Here is a 19,822-nt window from a genome sequence, read left to right on the forward strand (position 1 = left end):
GAGAAATTCAGTGAGCTTTTATCAGACTTATATAGATGATACCTTTACTAGAAATGTGTTAACAATAACCATGGATCTTTTTATTAGTCCATGTATCATATAATACGAAATAATTTAATGAAGAAGGCTGTTTCTTTTTCAGGTCATTATAAAGCAAAGAAAATGCATTCCTTTTTTAACACTGATTATGTTTTCTTTGACAACTATTTAATTAGTTTGTAAATGAACGCTCTCTCCTCTAATGTATCAGCTGGCAAACAAATAGTTTTGCACAAAAGTAAACCAAAAGATTGTTTAGCAAATGTTTGCCGGGACAATGTCGGCATTGTGTAAATAATCTGAGTGAGCCTGCATGCATCAGTCCTTCACAAGCCCGCATCATTTCATTATTCAGTTATCATTATTCAGTTATTCATTATTCAGAAATCTTCTTTTATAATGTGATTACAACTTTTGTGCTGTTGTATTTGACTTGCAGCCTTCTGGTGTCTCATTGCATGCATGGCCTACATTCACTAACCAGATGAAATGTTTGGATCTCCTGCTTTCCTTTAATTAACCCAGCTGGTGCTTTCCCATAGCACGGCAAGTTGAATTTTCTCACCACAGATAAAAAGAAATATCCAGGTCAGAACTACCGCGCCCATCAGAGACCACCGTGACTGAGAGCTGAGAGCTTTTCCATACTGTTGGTGGTCCAAAGCACATCATCTTGCCATCCTGAGGTTTTTGAAATGGTTCCTCCCTTTTATTTTTTGCTTCATGCTAAAAGTGCCGGGATGCTGACACATAGCATGACTGTTGACAGGCTTTCGGAAGGTGATATGGTTTTAGACTTAGACCTCAGATCAAAAGTCCATGTGGGTATTGTGGGGTAAACCTCTGAAGCAATAGGAGTCAGGACTCAGAGAGACACGAGGAGAGCAGGAGCTTTGATGGCAAACACTGACGATTTATTTGGAGCTTCAGCCGGAGAATTCACAAGACAAGTCACAGGCCATGGTTTGACCACACGGTTGAGATGCCACCATCAATTCTGAAGCGCCCTCCTGTAGCTCAAGGTTTAATAGTTCAGAGTGTAATAATCAACATTCTTCAATAGATAGACTAAACAGTTGAGGACACTGAATCACAGTTGTTTTCGCTTATGGCTCGGGGTCATCTACACCTCGAGAAGGATGTGTTCCAGGTGTCCCACAATAATAGGGAAACTTTGTCCTAGTTTGGCTTTGATCAGTCACAGGTTAAATGTCATTCAAAGTGGGTTTAAGGTGAATTTGTAAAGAAAATACTTGCAACATATTTGAATGCAACACAAGCCTATACACCTGCCAGTCGCCCAGAAGACATACACAAATTGATTAAAAAAGCAAGTATATTGTCAATAAACTACATTACTTTTATGGATTTTGAAAATCAAGCTTTTCTTCAATGTAACTTAATGGGAAAAATCCCCCAAAAATGCAACTCCTAAGCTAGATACCTAATTCTAACTTTAAACTTTTACAACATTTATGTATTGACATTGTATTCAGCTTTTTGATATTACAGTTTTTTAACTATTACAGTTTATATTTCAGGAAATATTCCAAGCATTTCAGATTTTTATTATGGGCGTGTAGGACTGGATGTTCAGAGCTACATATGACCTCACTGCCAGAGTAGAGAAGAGGTTTCAAACCTTCTGAAAAATATTAGTTTAAACCTGCTGATCCCAAAGTTCTCACATTATGTCATACATCATTTTAGGAAAGAGAGGTAGGAAAAAGTGTGCCGGCTACCCGTGTGACTTTGGCTTTTGGCTTTACAAATCTCGCCGGAAAATTGAGCATAATTGAGTCCTGCTATTGTTTTCAAGATCTCTTTCAGTTTTTAACATGAGGTAGTTTTGAAAGGTGCCACAAATACTGTTTCACATAGTGATTAGCTAATTAGTGCAATTTGACTCACATAAAACCCAATGGATGTTTTTAGCCTTTTCTATTCTCGGTTATATACTTTGATCTAACATTCTATATTTAGCCATTTTCATCTTTTTAACACTTTTCGAATTATTAAAACTGCTTCAGCTGCTTTTTCTTGCATTTTCAACTTTTGTCTTCTGATTCATACACCATTCAAACTTTTCCTTTTTCATCTTTTTCAATCATTAGGAGTTGTATAAAATGTTTAAACATTATGGTAACTATTCAACTTTTCATTGATATATATGCTAATTAATCCTATTCCCATTTATCCGACTATTCCGACAACTTTATCCCTTTCTTACACATTTAAGCCAGCCATGCAGTGTACTTTCATCTTCTCAGAATCCTGCATTTGGGCCTCAACAATATGTATTGTGTCTCTTTGGTTGTGTATTATTCGTCCTAGCTACTTTCTTTTTATCCGCAAGGCTTCTGTCCTAACAATATTTCCTTTTCTCTCTGTAGGGTTTGATATGAAAGGTACCTAATAGTGTCAACCCAAATGTTGCTATCCAAGTCCTGATGCTCCCCTCATGTTCACTCCCATAGCTTACGGATGCATTTCTGTAGATAGCTCAAGGCTTTAGCCCACTGTTGGCGGTGCGTGAGCATGTGTGTGAGTCAAAAAAGAAAAGATCAAGGATCAAAAAGCTCAAATAGACGCACTGAATAGCTGATATTCTACATTAAGTGGTTCAAATGCCAACCACCTGAAATGAAGCCATGCCAATATGCTTGATTTATGATTGAAAAGGCAGGTGCTGCCAAGGACATTCAATCACCAAGAGTTTTAGTTTTGGATGAAGAAATTAAAGCGTTTTCCTTCCAACTCTTCGACATATTCAGACTTTGTTTTAACTAGATGAGCACAGTCAGAAATACTGTTACTTAGAATATTAACACCAGAGCCATACATGATGTGAACTCTTACTGTGTTCATAGACAGTAGAGGTTTATTCTCTCTGGTATTTCTTAAAGTCCCAGTTCAATGAAAAGGTCAAGCCACTGGCATTTTGTTGTGGCTGGGTCTTTCCCTCTCACTCTCACACTTACAACCAAACACATGCAACATAATATTTCTCATTTTGGATTAAAGAAAAGGCTTGAAATTTGTACCAGAAAGATCACACCTTCATGACTGGCATACTCGGACCTGCACTTGATTGGGTGGAAGAAAGAAAATACACCATCTAGTGGTAGCCACTATATGTACATTCCTTTTGAACACCGTAACTTTAGTCTGTCATATTTGGCTCTTAAAAGGAACATCTCGTGCATTTATGGTGCTTTAGTGCCCTATTTTGTTTATTTGAATATAGATTTGATTATGTGTAACAAGCTGAGACTGTGAACGCAAATGCCGACGGTATGTATCTTATCAACCACATTTATTGCACACATGTTAAGCCAGGGAGAACTTCTTTAGATTTGATACAGGAAATACGCCCCAGTGCTGCTTGGAACCAACCGTTTCCTGTTCATTGTATGCACATCCGTATCACACACACACCCATTATGCACAAAAAATACGAGCAAAAGAATGAGGCCAACTTTCTTTTAAGTCCCAAAATGATGTGCTATTAGGGTCACTGAGGTTGACAGTAGTGTTGTGTAGTAGCTGGTGTCTATGCAACATGGCATCTATTGCACGTCTGTCCGTCCTGGGAGAGGGATCCCTCCTCTGTTGCTCTCCCTGAGGTTTCTCCCATTTTTCCCTTTAAACTGTGGTTTTTCTCCAGAAGTTTTTCCTTGTACGATGTGAGGGTCTAAGGACAGAGGGTGTCGTATTGTCATACTGATATTCTGTACACACTGTGAAGACCACTGGGACAAATGTAACATTTGTGATATTGAGCTATATAAATAAACATTGATTGATTGATTGATTGATTGATTGATTGATGTTGTCCTTTGAGAGCAATGCACCTTAGTTAGGTGACCATTATTTATAACTTAATAAATCGTCTTTTTAGCAATCATCTTTCTTCTACATCATTCTCAGTTGGCATCCCAGCAGGGTCGTATACTTGAGTATCAGCTTCCCTTTCTTTGGGGCTGCTTATTGCACCAATGCTAGAGCTGTCCGTGCTGTAATCCAGTGTCTTCTGATTTTTATCCAGTTTTTCCAGGTCTGTATAAGACAAAAAGGATGAGATTATTAGAGGACTTCTGTACTTCTGACTTTTGAACACTTTTGTAAACATAAAAACGGTTATGCAGTACCACATCTAATGTTCAATACTTATGTGAAATGTAGGCTTTATTTGTGTATGTATTTGTATAATCTGCTTCCATTACCAGCCTTTTCAATACTTTTATATTTTAACTTGCTTTTAAAATCTTTTTTTCTTATAACATGTCTTTTTTATTTTATAAGTACTCTTTTTCCTTTGGCCTTTTATCTGTACATTGCTGATGTGACCACGTAAACTTCCCCGCTTTGGGACGAATAAAGGCTTTCTGATTCTGACTTGACGTCCCACATATATGAAATAAATAGCTGGGGGAGTTTTGCAGAACCACATATTTCACAAGAGGAAACAGTTGGTTGAAAACAACATTCAACAGATATGAGGTTAAACTTTGAGCAAAGACCAGGCTCAATGTATCCTTGTGTTACTGGCCCAAAGATAAGTTGTTGGTTGTGTTGTACATTACTTACAATTGAGCACACTCTTGTTGACGAGGGTATAACCTCGTTCAGGGTTACTGCTCAGGTCAATTTGGTAGTAGAACCTCACTTCCGGAGGACACTGAGAGCGAGACAGGTTCTGAAGCAGGGGGATGATCCGATTAGACATAGGCTCCTCAGCTAGAGCCTGATGCATGATATACTTGCACCATCCATCCTGCAAGAAGTCTGGAGTGATAAGAAGAGCCCTTAGGTGGCTGTTCTGCACCGCCTGGCAAAACTCTGTGGCAATGGCACCTCCTGGACAGGCGTCTCTCTGCATAAGAAAGCACCTTAGACTGCGGGGAGAAGCCTCCAGGAAAGAGACCAGGCGGAAAGCCTCCTCAATGTCACTTTGCAAAGAGCTGTTGCACACAAACACGTCATAGTCTCGACTCCATCGTCGTGAACTCGAAGCAGAATGTGGCTGCTGAGGTTTTGAAGGGGCTGTCCCCAGTGATGATGATGGCAGAGAACAGCATGGGGATATAGATGAAGAGGATTCACGGCTGACAGAACACACTGACTTTTTTGGCACATGTGCCTCTTGTTCACGTTGTGCTGATGAAGTTACTCTTGATTTAAAGATTTTCTGGATCCATCCTTAAACGAGAAATAAAAACATGTTGATTTCTATGAGTTCTTCCTAGTCCACTTAAAAACCATAAAGTCTGATAACAATTACAATTAAAAGTTATGTGGATCATTTAGGACATTTTCTTTCCCACCTATGACATTTCAAATAATCCATGCCCAAAATGCTAAAACATGCACTTGTTGTGTTAAATATACTTGTCCTTAGACATAATGTAAATAAAGTTGTAGAATAGGTGGTTTCAAAATATTGTTTAAAATATCTAATAGCTACCAAGCACCCCCTAAAATGGCATTTAGATATATTAAAAAAATAACATTTAAAATAGGCTTTTCATTTACTTATTTTGCTATTATTTTGTGGAGATGTGTCTCCTGTAATGGTCAAAGCAATGTTGTTAAATAAGATGTCTAAATTGTCCTCCAATCCTGGAATGACCCATAAGAAAGTTACAGATTTAACAGTATTTACACTGATAAAGATAACGTTTGCATGAGAAATAAATGACTTAACTTACCATGCATGTTGTTAACTACATCCTGTATGCTCAATACCTCCACAAAATCCGTGCAGTAAAAAATAGTTTAAAGATGTCATTACTTAAAAAGATTTCCACTGACCCATACACGCGTTACTCAGAGAGGATAAACAAACTAATAACTGTACCAACAATGTGAAATTATCAAATAACAGCAACAGAAAGTAACAAAGTGAGAGAAACCTGGCTGCCGAGTGTCACTGACATCACCAAAAGAAAAGAGGAAGTTGGTTACTGCTGAAAGAAAACCCTCAGCATGTTGACTCAAATTGCAAATGCAAAGTGTGCTAAACATGTACTCCATTAAGCACGTAGTTAACTCTTTAAAAGCAAGCAATTCAATATAGCAGATTTTCTAGAAAAATAACATTTCCTTAGCTAGATTAACACTAGTTTGTGATGTGAATGTTAATATACTATTATTCTATTACAATTAACACGAATTAAGAGGAAGGACAGCATCAACCGTTGTAATCCACAACTTAAAATTACGGAAGCTAATGTCAAATCCCTTTTCCTCCCACAATGTATGTGTTTGGGTGTGTGTGTCTAGTGTGTGTCTGTGGTTTTATTTACATTTACATATTTTATGTATTTTATAATCTTGACCTAATACTTTCTGTTTTGTAGAAAAAGATACAAAAAAAAGACATGTGTATGTACAAGAACATTGACATTTACCAAACAATCACCATGCACACAGCTGAACATTTGCTGAGGTTACATTTGTTTGTGTATACGATTAGATACAATCGAGGCAATGATGTCAATGAAGGAAGTATGAAGCAAGCTGGCATAATATTAGATTTACAAAAAACACCCTTTGCAATAGTACCCCCTGGCACACCATCAGCAACCACTTCTCACTTTCAGTTAAAAGGCTGTCCTCTAACCTGCCATGTGTAAGGAACTGGTTCAATCAAAACCGCAGTAGCATTTCAACATGCAAATAAAAGAGAAGACAAAATAAATGTCCCTGTTCCCAGAGACGAGAAAAAACTGGGGAATGTATTCCTGTTTTTAGTGACAGTATCAATGTATACTGTTAGAGTATTACCTACAAATTAGGAGTCCTGCCTTGAAATGTTGGTTGTTGAATAAAGGTAAGTGATATTCAAAAAGTGTGATTTTGAAATCAAAAGTAGACTACTCAATGCAGACAAAATTAACTCTGTTTGTACACTATAACGTGTAGCCTATTAAAACTAAATTCATTAATCTAGGCCTACTTGGATTACATGGATTAGTGTGGTTTAGTTTAATGTACACATCTGATCATATATTTTGTATTTTCAATAAATCTCGATAAGCTAGATAAATTAGGGCAAAATAAACAACAATTCCATCTGAAATATAGGAGAAAGTAGCAGCAAATAGCAATACTGTAGGAAATGTGTATTTAAAGTGAAATGATACATTAAATGTGTTTTTGTTGTTAACTTAGTGAACTGGTTTGAGTTTGTTTTACTCCTTCTTCTGTTATTTAAAAACAGCTTTAAGTTGCATTTACCGCCACCTTTTGGAATGGAGTGTGGGTCAGCACAGTGTAACCGGTATAACCATAGAATGTGTATAAATAAAGGGTAGGCCTATAACCCTAAATCCTTAATATAATTCTTGTTTTAAAAAAAAAACCTAAACACTGTCCTGTATATCACATCCGCTGAAACCCTTTACAACATCTCTATTATATGTAATTCTGTATGGTTTTTGTTCAGTGCTTTCTTTAGTGATAAACGGTCTTGGTATCTTGGACATAGCAACAACATGTGCTCAACTGTTTCGTCATTGCCACAATATTCACATTATCCTGATGTCTGTTTTTTCATTATGAATAATGTGCTATTTAGCCCTGTGTGACCCAATCTTGATTGGGTCACACAGGGCTAAAGAGAGGGAAACCATTTTATTCAGCTATAAGATAAATAGTGCAAAAACAACAACAAAATAACAATACTTACCTGAAGGAAAATACAAGTAATCACATGTGTATTTAAAGTAAAATGATTAATTAAATGTGTTTCTTTTGAAATGTTCTTAGTGCACTGTTATGATGTTCTTAATGAGAGGGAAATGTATAACCTCCCTCCTCGTCGAACGATTTGCAAAAAAACTGCGCATGCGTGTTCTTCGATGGCGAAACGTCACCGGAAGTGCGCGTCACTTCCTAGTGCTGCATCTGACGTGTCTAAAACAGTTTTGCTCTGGTGGTGGATTTTACTCGTGGGGGATTTATTATCTATCGTATAGATATCTGGTAAGAAGTAATTGTTTGACAATTAAACACCGGCCCTTGTAAAGACTCATTTAACAACTCATTTATCGCTGAGCTTCTGTTTAACCCTTTTTGTCCGTATATGTTTCTTTGATCCAGACACAAGGTGGCAAGATGCTAGATTTCTTCACCATCTTCAGCAAAGGGGGGATAGTGTTGTGGTGTTTTCAGGGAGCCGGGGTCACCGAATCCTTCACCGGGCCTGTCAACGCTCTGATCCGCTCCGTAATCCTTCAGGTGGGACAACAGGCTGCTCAAAACCCTCTGACAGTTCTCTGTTATGGCTTGGACTGCTAATGCTCATGCTAGCAAACATTAGCTTATTGCGCAACGTTCGTGGTCTAAAACGTTTAGCTACTTTGATTGTGTGCTTACATACCATATGTTGGTGACCAGGTGTCCTGCTTTGTGTGGGACTGAACTGCATTTTTATCATTTGTCCCCCATCCTTCAAATTGAGACCATATCCCTTATTTGATAGGAACGATAGTCGCCCGTATACAACTCGGTTTTTACTCTGGTTGCCAGCTGTGACCCAGGAAATGTTGTTGTAAAACTGCCATTGTCGATCCTGAACATTTCAGAAATGGATCCAGCATCCTAAATAACAACATTAACACTCCAAAATTGTCCAAATCGGCCAAACCATTTCATAACTATTGTCAACATAGGCTATAATGCTAAATAACGCAATTTATGCTTATTGACCAACATAATGCAAGTTAGCATCCGGCAGATTCGATGTGCTAGGGACCCGTACTATACGTTTCTAATCTGCAACATATGTTATTGAAATCTAAATGACCTCTGTGCACATGTGGCTTGTTGGCACCTGGTCACCATATCATAATCACCATGTAACAAAGAATCGTAAGTTGAATGTTGACAAATGCAGTGCTAGAGACTTATTTAGCGTTGTTATGGAGACGCAGCAGGCTAGCTATAGTAGAAACGAGATGTTTGTGTGTGTAGCTGCTGTTGACATGTCAACGATGTTTGTTATGTTACAGGAGCGCAGTGGGAACAATTCATACACCCATGAGGCCCTGAATCTGAAATACAAACTCGACAATGAGTTTGAGTTGATTTTTGTGGTAAGCCTCTCACCTCTACACTACATAAATGACATTAAAACACAATGTAGGTGTTCAAATCTGCAACATATGTTCATGTTGTTTTTAGTTCTACATACATGAGATCACTCTTCTCTTTCCCTTGTCTCTGTCCAGGTGGGTTTTCAAAAGATCCTGACGCTGACGTATGTGGACAAGTTCATAGATGACGTTCAGCTCCATTTTAGGGATCGTTATAAGAATGAGCTGGAGCAAAAGGGGCCCTTGAAGCTAATCCAAAACAACTTTGAATTTGAAGATGACTTCTTAATGCTTCTTAGGTAAAGACATACATTTTTGCAATTTATAGTACATATATATGTGTCTGCTGTGGCAAACAAAAGTGTACATTTAAATATGGTGAAGATGCTTCATTAGCCAGTCATGGCTTTGTCTTGCACATTCTGATATGCATCACATTTTTACAACCAGGGATGCGGAGAAGAGCAGCAAAGCTCGGAGCCAGGGCAACATGCGGACCTTTGTTCAGTCCGAGAAATCCCAAAAAACTGTGAAGTCAATGATCGAGACCAAAGGTGGGGAAAAAGTCAAGGAACAGGGTGGCAAGAAGAATAAAAATGCCAAAAAGGAGGGTAAGTGATTTCAGAAGGCTTTGTTGTCCGAACAAAAATTGACATGAATGAAATCTCACCGCTGACTTCTTTTGTTATACCAATCTTTTCCAGCTCCTGCAGCTGAGCCTGTCAAAGTGGATCCAGCTAAGGCTGGGCAGAAGACGGTTGAAAACGGTGATCAGGGCTTGACTTCCGAGGAGATCATGCAGAACAGGGAGAAGTTATTTCGCAAGCGCACAGCCGTCCCTACTGAAAAACCCATGTAAGAGAAAATACATTCATAAATATCAAGCAAGATATAGTATCCAGGGTGTCCGCGGGGTCTTAAAAAGTATTACAAGTTGATAAATCAATTTAGCCAAAATGAAGGCTATTAAAACAAGTATTAAACGGCATTTTCCAAGGTTTTACATTCTGTAGCTTGTTTTCAATAAGTATATGAATTGTCCAAAGAGGTTGTGTTCTACAGTCTGCCTGAATGTAATCATGGCGTAGGTGTGTAGTGTGATTCTGTGTAGTTTATTTATGGCATCCCGTTGGGTTTGACGTCATCTGAACAGGACATCGCACGCTCACTGCTTGATAGCGCGCGAAGGTCCGTTTACGCCGGTTGCTAAACAACATCGTTATGGGGAAAGGCAAGTTTGCGTCCAAATGGTTGGGAGATAAGGAGGAAGGACAATCAATACTGTATATAGTCAATGTGAGGTAAAGTGTGTCGCCAAGGTAACCGGTTAAAACTCAAAGTGGCAATGAGGTCTTAAAATGTGTGGAAAGGGTCTTAAAAAAGGTCTTAAATTTGACTTCAGGATTCCTGCATACACCCTGAGTATCATTTAATGTGCTTTGCAGACTTGCCAACAGCAGTTTATTAAGTCTGTGTCAGTTCCATTTCAGCGATATGAAAAGTATTGATCCCGAAGTGTATTATTAAAAGGGACACCCCTTAACTTTAATAGTTATGATTGTGTCAGGAGAAAGCAAATGCTTGTTACCTACCTTGTTATTGGTTTGCTTGCCTTCCATAGAGCCAGAAACATTGTTCAATAGCTAGGAGATGATGTCAGTCACCTAGTTAAAAATGAATCTTATTGCTTCTTTTTTAATGAGCTAATTTTAGTATTCTGTCATCCTGCTCACAGTAAATCCCCAAAGCCTCAGAAGCCTAGGGAGAAACAGATGCGTGTTTGGCACAACGGTGGCAAAAGCACCACCAAGGACCTGGACTACAGCGGAAGGAATGGAGATGGATCCTCCAATGGCGATCAGAACCAGGAAGCACAAAGGGACCCGGTAAATAATGTTCACACTCCGCCCCAAAGATGTCTCCAGTCAAAGAGACATCTGTATTAGTCACATTGAAGATGTTAAATGAATTCCTCCTTTTTGAATGTGTCTTAGGAGATGCAGCTGAACTCCATGAAGGGAGACCTGCTGTCTGTGGACTGTGAGTCCAGCGAGGAAGAGGAAGACGAGATGGAGGATGAAAAGGAGAAAGGGGAGAGAGTGGTTGTCAATCAAACAATCAAGACGAGGTAAGTTATTTTTTATTGCCTCATTTTCAAACTCATCTGTCCAAACTGTATAAATAAAATAGAAAAAATGCTTTAACTAATCCAAAAGGAACTACCGCAAGAGAAAAAACAATCGATAAACTATTAAAGTAAAAGGAAAAAAATCAATATAAATAATAGTCAATTCTTTTGTTTTTCAGCTCCAAGAAGAGTGGCGGTTTTGGGGGCATGTTCGGGATGCTCAAGGGCCTCGTGGGCTCCAAGAGCCTGACCCGGGAGGACATGGAGCCAGTTCTGGAGAAGATGAAGGACCACCTCATCGGTACGCCATCACATATCTCAACTGCCCCTTTCCTTTTCTTCAACATTTAAAATGAACTTTTCTGTTATTCATTCTTCTTATAATCCTATAGCAAAGAATGTAGCAGCCGACATCTCCTCCAAGCTCTGTGACTCTGTAGCCATCAAACTGGAGGGCAAAGTCATGGGCACATTCACCAGTAAGTAACCTTGGCACCATCCTCTCCCACTTCCTTTAATAATCATTTAGTTTCAATGCAATGTCCTTCTCTGAGCGCACCAGTCTACATGCTGGGGAAAGTAATGTGATTACAGTAATGGTGCTCCACATCATCGTCTTGATGATTACTGCAGTAAATGGATTAAAACAGGAACTTTCCCTCAGGTTCATCTGCACAGGATATGATTTCAAATGTTGCCCAGACAAGAATGTTGTACTTGTAAACATCACACATATTATAAAGTCAAATATGAGAAGTGTTGCGACACCATGTGCTTATTTGACATTGTAGATTATTTATAATATGAGCTTTTTTGCTTTAGATTTAGCAATACATCAATACTAAGACAACAAACTGGCCAGTCTGTGTAGTGTTTTCCAATTAAATAACATAATAGGCAATATCTTGATAACAGCTCATAGCCAATCATGAAGGGCCTTAAAAGTGTTTAAATCATACTGATAATATTTCCCCTTTCTGGTGCTCTCTGTGTGTGTGTGTGTGTGTGTGTGTGTGTGTGTGTGTGTGTGTGTGTGTGTGTGTGTGTGTGTGTGTGTGTGTGTGTGTGTGTGTGTGTGTGTGTGTGTGTGTGTGTGTGTGTGTGTGTGTGTGTGTGTGTGTGTGTGTGGTGTGTGTGTGTGTGTGTGTGTGTGTGTGTGTGTGTGTGTGTGTGTGTGTGTGTGTGTGTGTGTGTGTGTGTGTGTGTAGCTGTGGCCTCAACTGTAAAGCAGGCCTTGCAGGGCTCTCTGGTGCAGATCCTGCAGCCCAAGCGGAGGGTGGATATTCTGAGAGATGTGATGGATGCGCAGAGCCAGCGGAGGCCTTTTGTCATCACTTTCTGTGGGGTCAACGGGGTGGGGAAGTCCACCAACCTGGCCAAGGTGAGTTTTTTGTGTTAATAGTGTAATGACATGTACTCCAATTAGACCATTTCCTGTAGGAGCCTCTTTGTTTGCTGACACAGATAACTAGTTCTAGGCTCAGGGGTTTACTGGGTAGGGTTGGCATTGTTTTGTAAGAGGTCATGTCAATCTCTATGTTAGGAGAACATGCCTGTCATCTAAAGGGAACACCCAAGAGCACTTGGAGGCTCTTGGGTGTTCCCTTTAGATGACATAGTAATTCTGTTAATTAAAAATAAACAGCATAAATGGGAAATTGCTAATGTGCATAACACAGTAGATTCAAATAGCTGTTTTAACCCAGATATACTAGTGCAGTGTTACATCATTGGTGATGGCCTACAGGTAAACCACACTAAAGTACAGGTAAACCACACTAAAGTACAGGTAAACTACACTAAAGTACAGGTAAACCACACTAAGGTACAGGTAAACCACACTAAGGTACAGGTAAACCACTCTAAAGTACAGGTAAACCACACTAAAGTACAGGTAAACCACACTAAAGTACAGGTAAACCACACTAAGGTACAGGTAAACCACACTAAAGTACAGGTAAACCACTAAGTACATGTAACCACACTAAAGTACAGGTAACACCACACTAAAGTACAGGTAAACCACACTAAAGTACAGGTAAACCACACTAAGTACAGGTAAGCCACACTAAGGTACAGGTAAACCACACTAAAGTACAGGTAAACCACACTAAAGTACAGGTAAACCACACTAAAGTACAGGTAAACCACACTAAAGTACAGGGTAAACCACACTAAGGGTACAGGTAAACCACACTAATTACAGGTAAACCACACTAAGGTACAGGTAACCACACTAAAGTACAGGTAAACCACACTAAGGTACAGGTAAACCACACTAAGTACAGAGGTAAAACCACACTAAGGTACAGGTAAACCACACTAAAGTACAGGTAAACCACACTAAAGTACAGGTAAACCACACTAAAGTACAGGGTAAACCACACTAAAGTAGCAGGTAAACCACACTAAAGTACAGGTAAACCACACTAAGAGTACAGGTAAACCACACTAAAGTACAGGTAAACCAGCACTAAGTACAGGTAAAAAACCACACTAAAGTACAGGTAAACCACACTAAAGTACAGGTAAACCACACTAAAGTACAGGTAAACCACACTAAAGTACAGGTAAACCACACTAAAGTACAGGTAAACCACACTAAAGTACAGGTAAACCACACTAAAGTACAGGTAAACCACACTAAAGTACAGGTAAACCACACTAAAGTTACAGGTAAACCACACTAAAGCACAGGTAAACCACACTAAAGTACAGGTAAACCACACTAAAGTACAGGTAAAACCACACTAAAGTACAGGTAAACCACACTAATAGTACCACTAAGGTACAGGTAAACCACACTAAAGTACAGGTAAACCACACTAAAGTACAGGTAAACCACACTAAGGTACAGGTAAACCACACTAAAGTACAGGTAAACCACACTAAAGTACAGGTAACCACACTAAAGTACAGGTAAACCACACTAAAGGTACAGGTAACCACACTAAAGTACAGGTAAACCACACTAAAGTACAGGTAAACCACACTAAAGTACAGGTAAACCACACTAAGTACAGGTAAACCACACTAAAGTACAGGTAAACCACACTAAAGTACAGGTAAACCACACTAAAGTACAGGTAAACCACACTAAAGTACAGGTAAACCACACTAAAGTACAGGTAAACCACACTAAAGTACAGGTAAACCACACTAAAGTAAAGGTAAACCACACTAAGGTACAGGTAAACCACACTAAGGTACAGGTAAACCACACTAAAGTACAGGTAAACCACACTAAAGTACAGGTAAACCACACTAAAGTACAGGTAAACCACACTAAAGTACAGGTAAACCACTCTAAAGTACAGGTAAACCACACTAAAGTACAGGTAAACCACACTAAAGTACAGGTAAACCACACTAAGGTACAGGTAAACCACACTAAGGTACAGGTAAACCACACTAAAGTACAGGTAAACCACACTAAGGTACAGGTAAACCACACTAAAGTACAGGTAAACCACACTAAAGTACAGGTAAACCACTCTAAAGTACAGGTAAACCACACTAAAGTACAGGTAAACCACACTAAAGTACAGGTAAACCACACTAAAGTACAGGTAAACCACACTAAAGTACAGGTAAACCACACTAAAGTAAGGTAAACCACACTAAGGTACAGGTAAACCACACTAAAGTACAGGTAAACCACACTAAAGTACAGGTAAACCACACTAAAGTACAGGTAAACCACACTAAAGTACAGGTAAACCACTCTAAAGTACAGGTAAACCACACTAAAGTACAGGTAAACCACACTAAAGTACAGGTAAACCACACTAAGGTACAGGTAAACCACACTAAAGTACAGGTAAACCACACTAAAGTACAGGTAAACCACACTAAAGTACAGGTAAACCACACTAAAGTACAGGTAAACCACTCTAAAGTAAAGGTAAACCACACTAAAGTACAGGTAAACCACACTAAAGTACAGGTAAACCACACTAAAGTACAGGTAAACCACACTAAAGTACAGGTAACCACACTAAGGTACAGGTAAACCACACTAAAGTACAGGTAAACCACACTAAAGTACAGGTAAACCACACTAAAGTACAGGTAAACCACACTAAAGTACAGGTAAACCACACTAAAGTACAGGTAAAACCACACTAAAGTACAGGTAAACCACACTAAAGTACAGGTAAACCACACTAAAGTACAGGTAAACCACACTAAAGTACAGGTAACCACTCTAAAGTACAGGTAAACCACACTAAAGTACAGGTAAACCACACTAAAGTACAGGTAAACCACACTAAAGTACAGGTAAACCACACTAAAGTACAGGTAAACCACACTAAAGTACAGGTAAACCACACTAAGGTACAGGTAAACCACACTAAAGTACAGGTAAACCACACTAAAGTACAGGTAAACCACACTAAAGTACAGGTAAACCACTCTAAAGTACAGGTAAACCACACTAAAGTACAGGTAAACCACACTAAAGTACAGGTAAACCACACTAAAGTACAGGTAAACCACACTAAAGTACAGGTAAACCACACTAAAGTGAATACTTAAATAATTTCAGAATTATGTCAAGGAGATAAGTATAATGCTATGATATTAAATAATTGAATATTATAGGTCATGTGCAGTGATATGCTTTTTGCTTTTCGATAGCAGTCATTTGAACTTGTCATGTCGGAAGCTTGAGGAGGAACAAAACACGTTTTTGCAGTTTTTGTTCCTTTTTTGCATTTATTTCTGGAAACTGATGTTTAAGTGATATTTTATATATAGTATTAAGATTAGGAATACAAAACTGAAACTTAACTAATGCACACAAAGGAATTCCATATCTCTTCTGGCTTAAATATCACTATCCTTCTGGTTACTTAAAGTATATTCAGCATCATTAAGCATTTAAAACAGCCTTACATTTCTTACAACCCTGAATTCAAACTAAAGCTAAATTGCTTATCTAATTGTCTTCTGTGAAAAAAGTGAATTGATTATTGTATTGTATTTTTTCGCAGCGCAAGTTCTAGCCATATTTTCTTCAGCGTTCATTTGTTGCATTGAAACGTGCCCACATTGTGCCCCACACATGTTCATGTAAACTCCTCCCTGTTCTCCAGATCTCCTTCTGGCTGATAGAGAACGGTTTCACGGTGCTGATCGCGGCCTGTGACACGTTCCGAGCCGGAGCCGTGGAGCAGCTGCGCACTCACCAGCGCCGCCTGAACTCTCTGCACCCCCCCGAGCAGCACGGGGGCCGCCCCGTGGTCCAGCTCTATGAGAAGGGCTACGGGAAGGATGCTGCTGGGATCGCCATGGAGGCCATTGCCTATGGTAAAATATCTATTTCCTAACTAAGGCTGCACAATTTGGATAAATAACAAATTGCGATTATTATTTTGTTATGCTTCACAGTATTGGAAGGATTGATTTTTTTTGCACGATTACTTTTATTATCATTGGATATATATGTTAATCTGATCAGGGTGTATTTTATTTTGTTAAGTCTGAAGTAAATGATTTGTAGGCCAGGATATCTCCAGCTCCAAAATACATTCATCATTTAACACTTATTAAGCATTTAAAGTATGGACTAGCCCATTTAGCGATTTCGATAAATTACCCCTCTGTATTCCTAGCTGGGGTAAGTTTGAGAAACCGGCTCGAGATACACTTTTTGTTATATCCCGATAGCAATGAATATCTTAAGTGTTTTGCCAAAAACCCATAAAAAAATGTCATCTGTGGAAGCCGTGGCGCTGTAAAAAGCACGACCAATCATTTTAGCCGGCCCTGCTAAAAATAACTGGATGGCCTACCTGCCCGTCAGCCTTCCATCTGTGCACAAACTTACCTCGTGCCCTCATTGGTCATGTGCACGTTCGTGTGTTGGAGGAGGGGCTCTGTAAGGAAGTGGCAGATTTTTTACGGCTGTGTATTTTCAAATTCCAGCGCATTCCAGCTGGTTTCTCCAAAATGACCTACCCCACCTTTAAGATTTTGTTCCTTGTTGATTTCACACGCCATTCCCATTAAGCACGAATGCCACCTAAATGGTCAAATAACATGTACTCCAACTCTTCAGCCCGCAACCAGACTTTCGATGTGGTGCTGGTGGACACCGCTGGGCGTATGCAGGACAACACGCCCCTGATGACAGCGCTGGCCAAACTCATCGCGATCAACATGCCCGACCTAGTACTGTTTGTTGGAGAGGCTCTGGTTGGCAATGAGGCAGTTGACCAGCTGGTAAGAACACACATGTTGGATTCAAATGTGGAAAGCAGTATATTGATTCTCTTTATTACATTAGATTTAGTTTCATGCACAGACTGAAGGCTTAGTTTCAGCTCACCCTTAATCAACAACACTAATAGAGTGGTGCTTTGGTATTTGGAAAATAGCTCGAAATAAGGTCTGAAAAACAAACCTGTTTGATAAATGCACGTTTTGTAAAACAGTCATAAATCTATCGATTAGATTTATGATTCAAAAATTACAAAAGTAGGGTAGACATGTGGATATTATCCGGCTGAACAAAACGTGCACTTATCTAACAGGTTCGTTTTCGTGTTGCTTTTTATTTGTTTAACTCTCCAGCAGAGGGCAGTGTTGCTCCAGTAATCTGTTATCATGTGTGTGGTGGACAGATGTTTACTCAGCCGTCACCAGTTTTTCCAAGAGTGACTCATTTTTCCTTTCCGGTGTCTTCAGGTTAAGTTCAACCAGGCTCTGGCCGACCACTCCATGTCTGAAAAGCCTCGCCTCATTGATGGGATTGTTCTCACTAAGTTTGACACCATCGATGACAAGGTATGTGATAATGGAGTTTTGTAGACTGACCTGTACGTTACTTCACGAGAGCTCCCTCAACAAAAAAAGTGGAATATTGCAGTATATAAGCTTTGTGGCAAACACACCTTTATGATACTTACATGTTTGTTCAGCAGGATAGTCTCTACATATTAACACCTTTTTTTAAATTCTTGACGGGTGAAAGCGATAAGCAGAAGTAAAAAGCTCATGTTATAAACAAACTGCATCATGGCTGCACGTCAACACCGCTAGGCTAAAGGCGTCTAATTTTCAGCGTGATGACTTTTAGTAATTTGCTAGCAACTGCTGTTTCTATGACACAGGAGCTTTGGACATTTAAGAGTTGGGTATTTACCGATTTATTTTATGTTGTAGAACATAATGTGAAAATCTGTTCAGCCTGTGTAAACCAGACCAAAAGCCTTTTTTAAAGTGGAATCGGAAGTGGTACAATTCTGACTCATAACTGCAAAACTATTTCTATCTGGCTTTAACCATGTGTGTGAAGTTATTAAAGTGTCACACTCATGTGTCATCCTTCCTCCTTCACAGGTGGGTGCTGCCATCTCCATGACTTACATCACAGGCCAGCCCATTGTGTTTGTGGGCACCGGGCAGACCTACAACGACCTGCGCAGCCTGAACGCCCGCGCCGTGGTCAGCGCCCTGATGAAGGCCTGAGAGGCTGCATGATCCACTGTGTAACTCATCGTCGCAACGCCAACAAAAACCTTTCTGCCACAGCCGTGAGATGTCCACCCTTGCTAACCTGCGTTCGTCATCCCCTCTCTCTACTTTGCACCAAATGAACTCATGTCATGCACAGGACTTTATTTTCCCGGTAAAGTGTGCACATTGAAAGACGGAACATTTTTGCAACAAATCCAGAGGGGCCTCTCCATGAGTAATTCTAAACTTTCGGGCCGACAATAAAAAGCTAAAACAATGGTCCCATCCAAGTGACATTCTAAATGGACCTAGGCTGTAAAATGTCATCAGTTTACTGCGTAATTCAGTAAAGAACAAATTAAAGTCTACCTGGCGTTCTGTCAGTCAGTTTTCCCCTCTTCATGTAAATGAGGCCAGGTTGTGAAGGCTTGTTGACGTGACATTTCAGCAGCTGCCTGTGCCTGAGGAAAGCTTAGTGACCATAGTGCCTGTCTCTTTAGTTACCACTTTCACTACATGGGGTGGTGTAAATTAATATAACAATGGCAGTCAGAAACCGCCATCCAGAGGGGTCTCATTCTGTACAACATACAGATGGTGTGCATGGATATCAGAACTTGTGAAGTTAGTAGATGTTGTACTCCTCTGTCAAAAATGGAAATCGCAGCTACGGTACAATAGTTCTGGACTGATTGTTCTATGAAAGTTATCTCCCAGAGCTCTTTACCTACCTAACATTTTAATGACTAAATGGACACATCGATTCCTCAGTTCATAAATGATGAAAATATATTTTGTATTTATCTCTGTAGAGGTTTTCCATTGATTTTCAGACTTGTGTGGTCTGTTGAAGTTATACACGCCTTCTTATTTATGTTTTCCCCCTCTGATTGACTTCTTCTTGTAAGAGGAAATATAAGTCTTAAAAATCTCTAGCCCCCCCCCCCTTTAATTTGCAGTAGTGCAATATGAGAGAATTGACAATTTGAGCTAATTTATGAGAATGTAAACATTTCTAAATAAAGCTGCTATATGCTATAACAGCCAGTGGAACTTTTTCTGTCTTGTCACGTGAACCTCCAGTATGATC

The 19,822-nt window shown here is 39.4% G+C and overlaps 2 protein-coding genes across 2 annotated transcripts; one reads left to right on the forward strand and one right to left on the reverse strand.

Moving 5' to 3' along the window:
• Positions 1 to 3,336: 3,336 nt before the first annotated feature.
• On the reverse strand, positions 3,337 to 6,196 carry tirap (toll-interleukin 1 receptor (TIR) domain containing adaptor protein). Its single transcript, XM_034224643.1, has 3 exons — positions 5,751 to 6,196; positions 4,630 to 5,241; positions 3,337 to 4,098 (listed from the first exon to the last, which is right to left on the reverse strand). Exons 1-3 carry the CDS (start codon positions 5,755 to 5,757, stop codon positions 3,944 to 3,946), a joined length of 774 nt encoding a protein of 257 aa, XP_034080534.1. The 5' UTR covers positions 5,758 to 6,196; the 3' UTR covers positions 3,337 to 3,943.
• Positions 6,197 to 7,914: 1,718 nt separating this feature from the next.
• On the forward strand, positions 7,915 to 19,775 carry srpra (SRP receptor subunit alpha). The gene is made up of 15 exons (XM_034224664.1): positions 7,915 to 8,028; positions 8,146 to 8,283; positions 9,057 to 9,140; positions 9,276 to 9,439; positions 9,591 to 9,751; positions 9,845 to 9,995; positions 10,876 to 11,026; positions 11,135 to 11,268; positions 11,448 to 11,569; positions 11,661 to 11,747; positions 12,477 to 12,649; positions 16,368 to 16,581; positions 17,333 to 17,496; positions 17,962 to 18,060; positions 18,616 to 19,775. The coding sequence occupies exons 2-15, from the start codon at positions 8,161 to 8,163 to the stop codon at positions 18,742 to 18,744; spliced, it is 1,956 nt and encodes a 651-aa protein (XP_034080555.1). The 5' UTR covers positions 7,915 to 8,028; positions 8,146 to 8,160; the 3' UTR covers positions 18,745 to 19,775.
• The last annotated feature ends 47 nt before the right edge of the window (positions 19,776 to 19,822 follow it).

Source organism: Gymnodraco acuticeps, unplaced genomic scaffold, assembly GCF_902827175.1.
Source record: "Gymnodraco acuticeps unplaced genomic scaffold, fGymAcu1.1, whole genome shotgun sequence".
Lineage (NCBI taxonomy): Eukaryota > Metazoa > Chordata > Actinopteri > Perciformes > Bathydraconidae > Gymnodraco > Gymnodraco acuticeps.

Excerpts from the sequence above, each read along its gene's own strand:
- srpra (XM_034224664.1), top strand. The coding sequence starts at position 8,161 with ATGCTAGATTTCTTCACCATCTTCAGCAAAGGGGGGATAGTGTTGTGG. Across the intron at positions 9,752-9,844 it reads TAAAAATGCCAAAAAGGAGG|CTCCTGCAGCTGAGCCTGTC; the intron begins GTAAGTGATTTC and ends AATCTTTTCCAG. Across the intron at positions 18,061-18,615 it reads TTGACACCATCGATGACAAG|GTGGGTGCTGCCATCTCCAT; the intron begins GTATGTGATAAT and ends CCTCCTTCACAG.
- tirap (XM_034224643.1), bottom strand. Across the intron at positions 4,099-4,629 it reads CAACAAGAGTGTGCTCAATT|ACCTGGAAAAACTGGATAAA; the intron begins GTAAGTAATGTA and ends TGTCTTATACAG.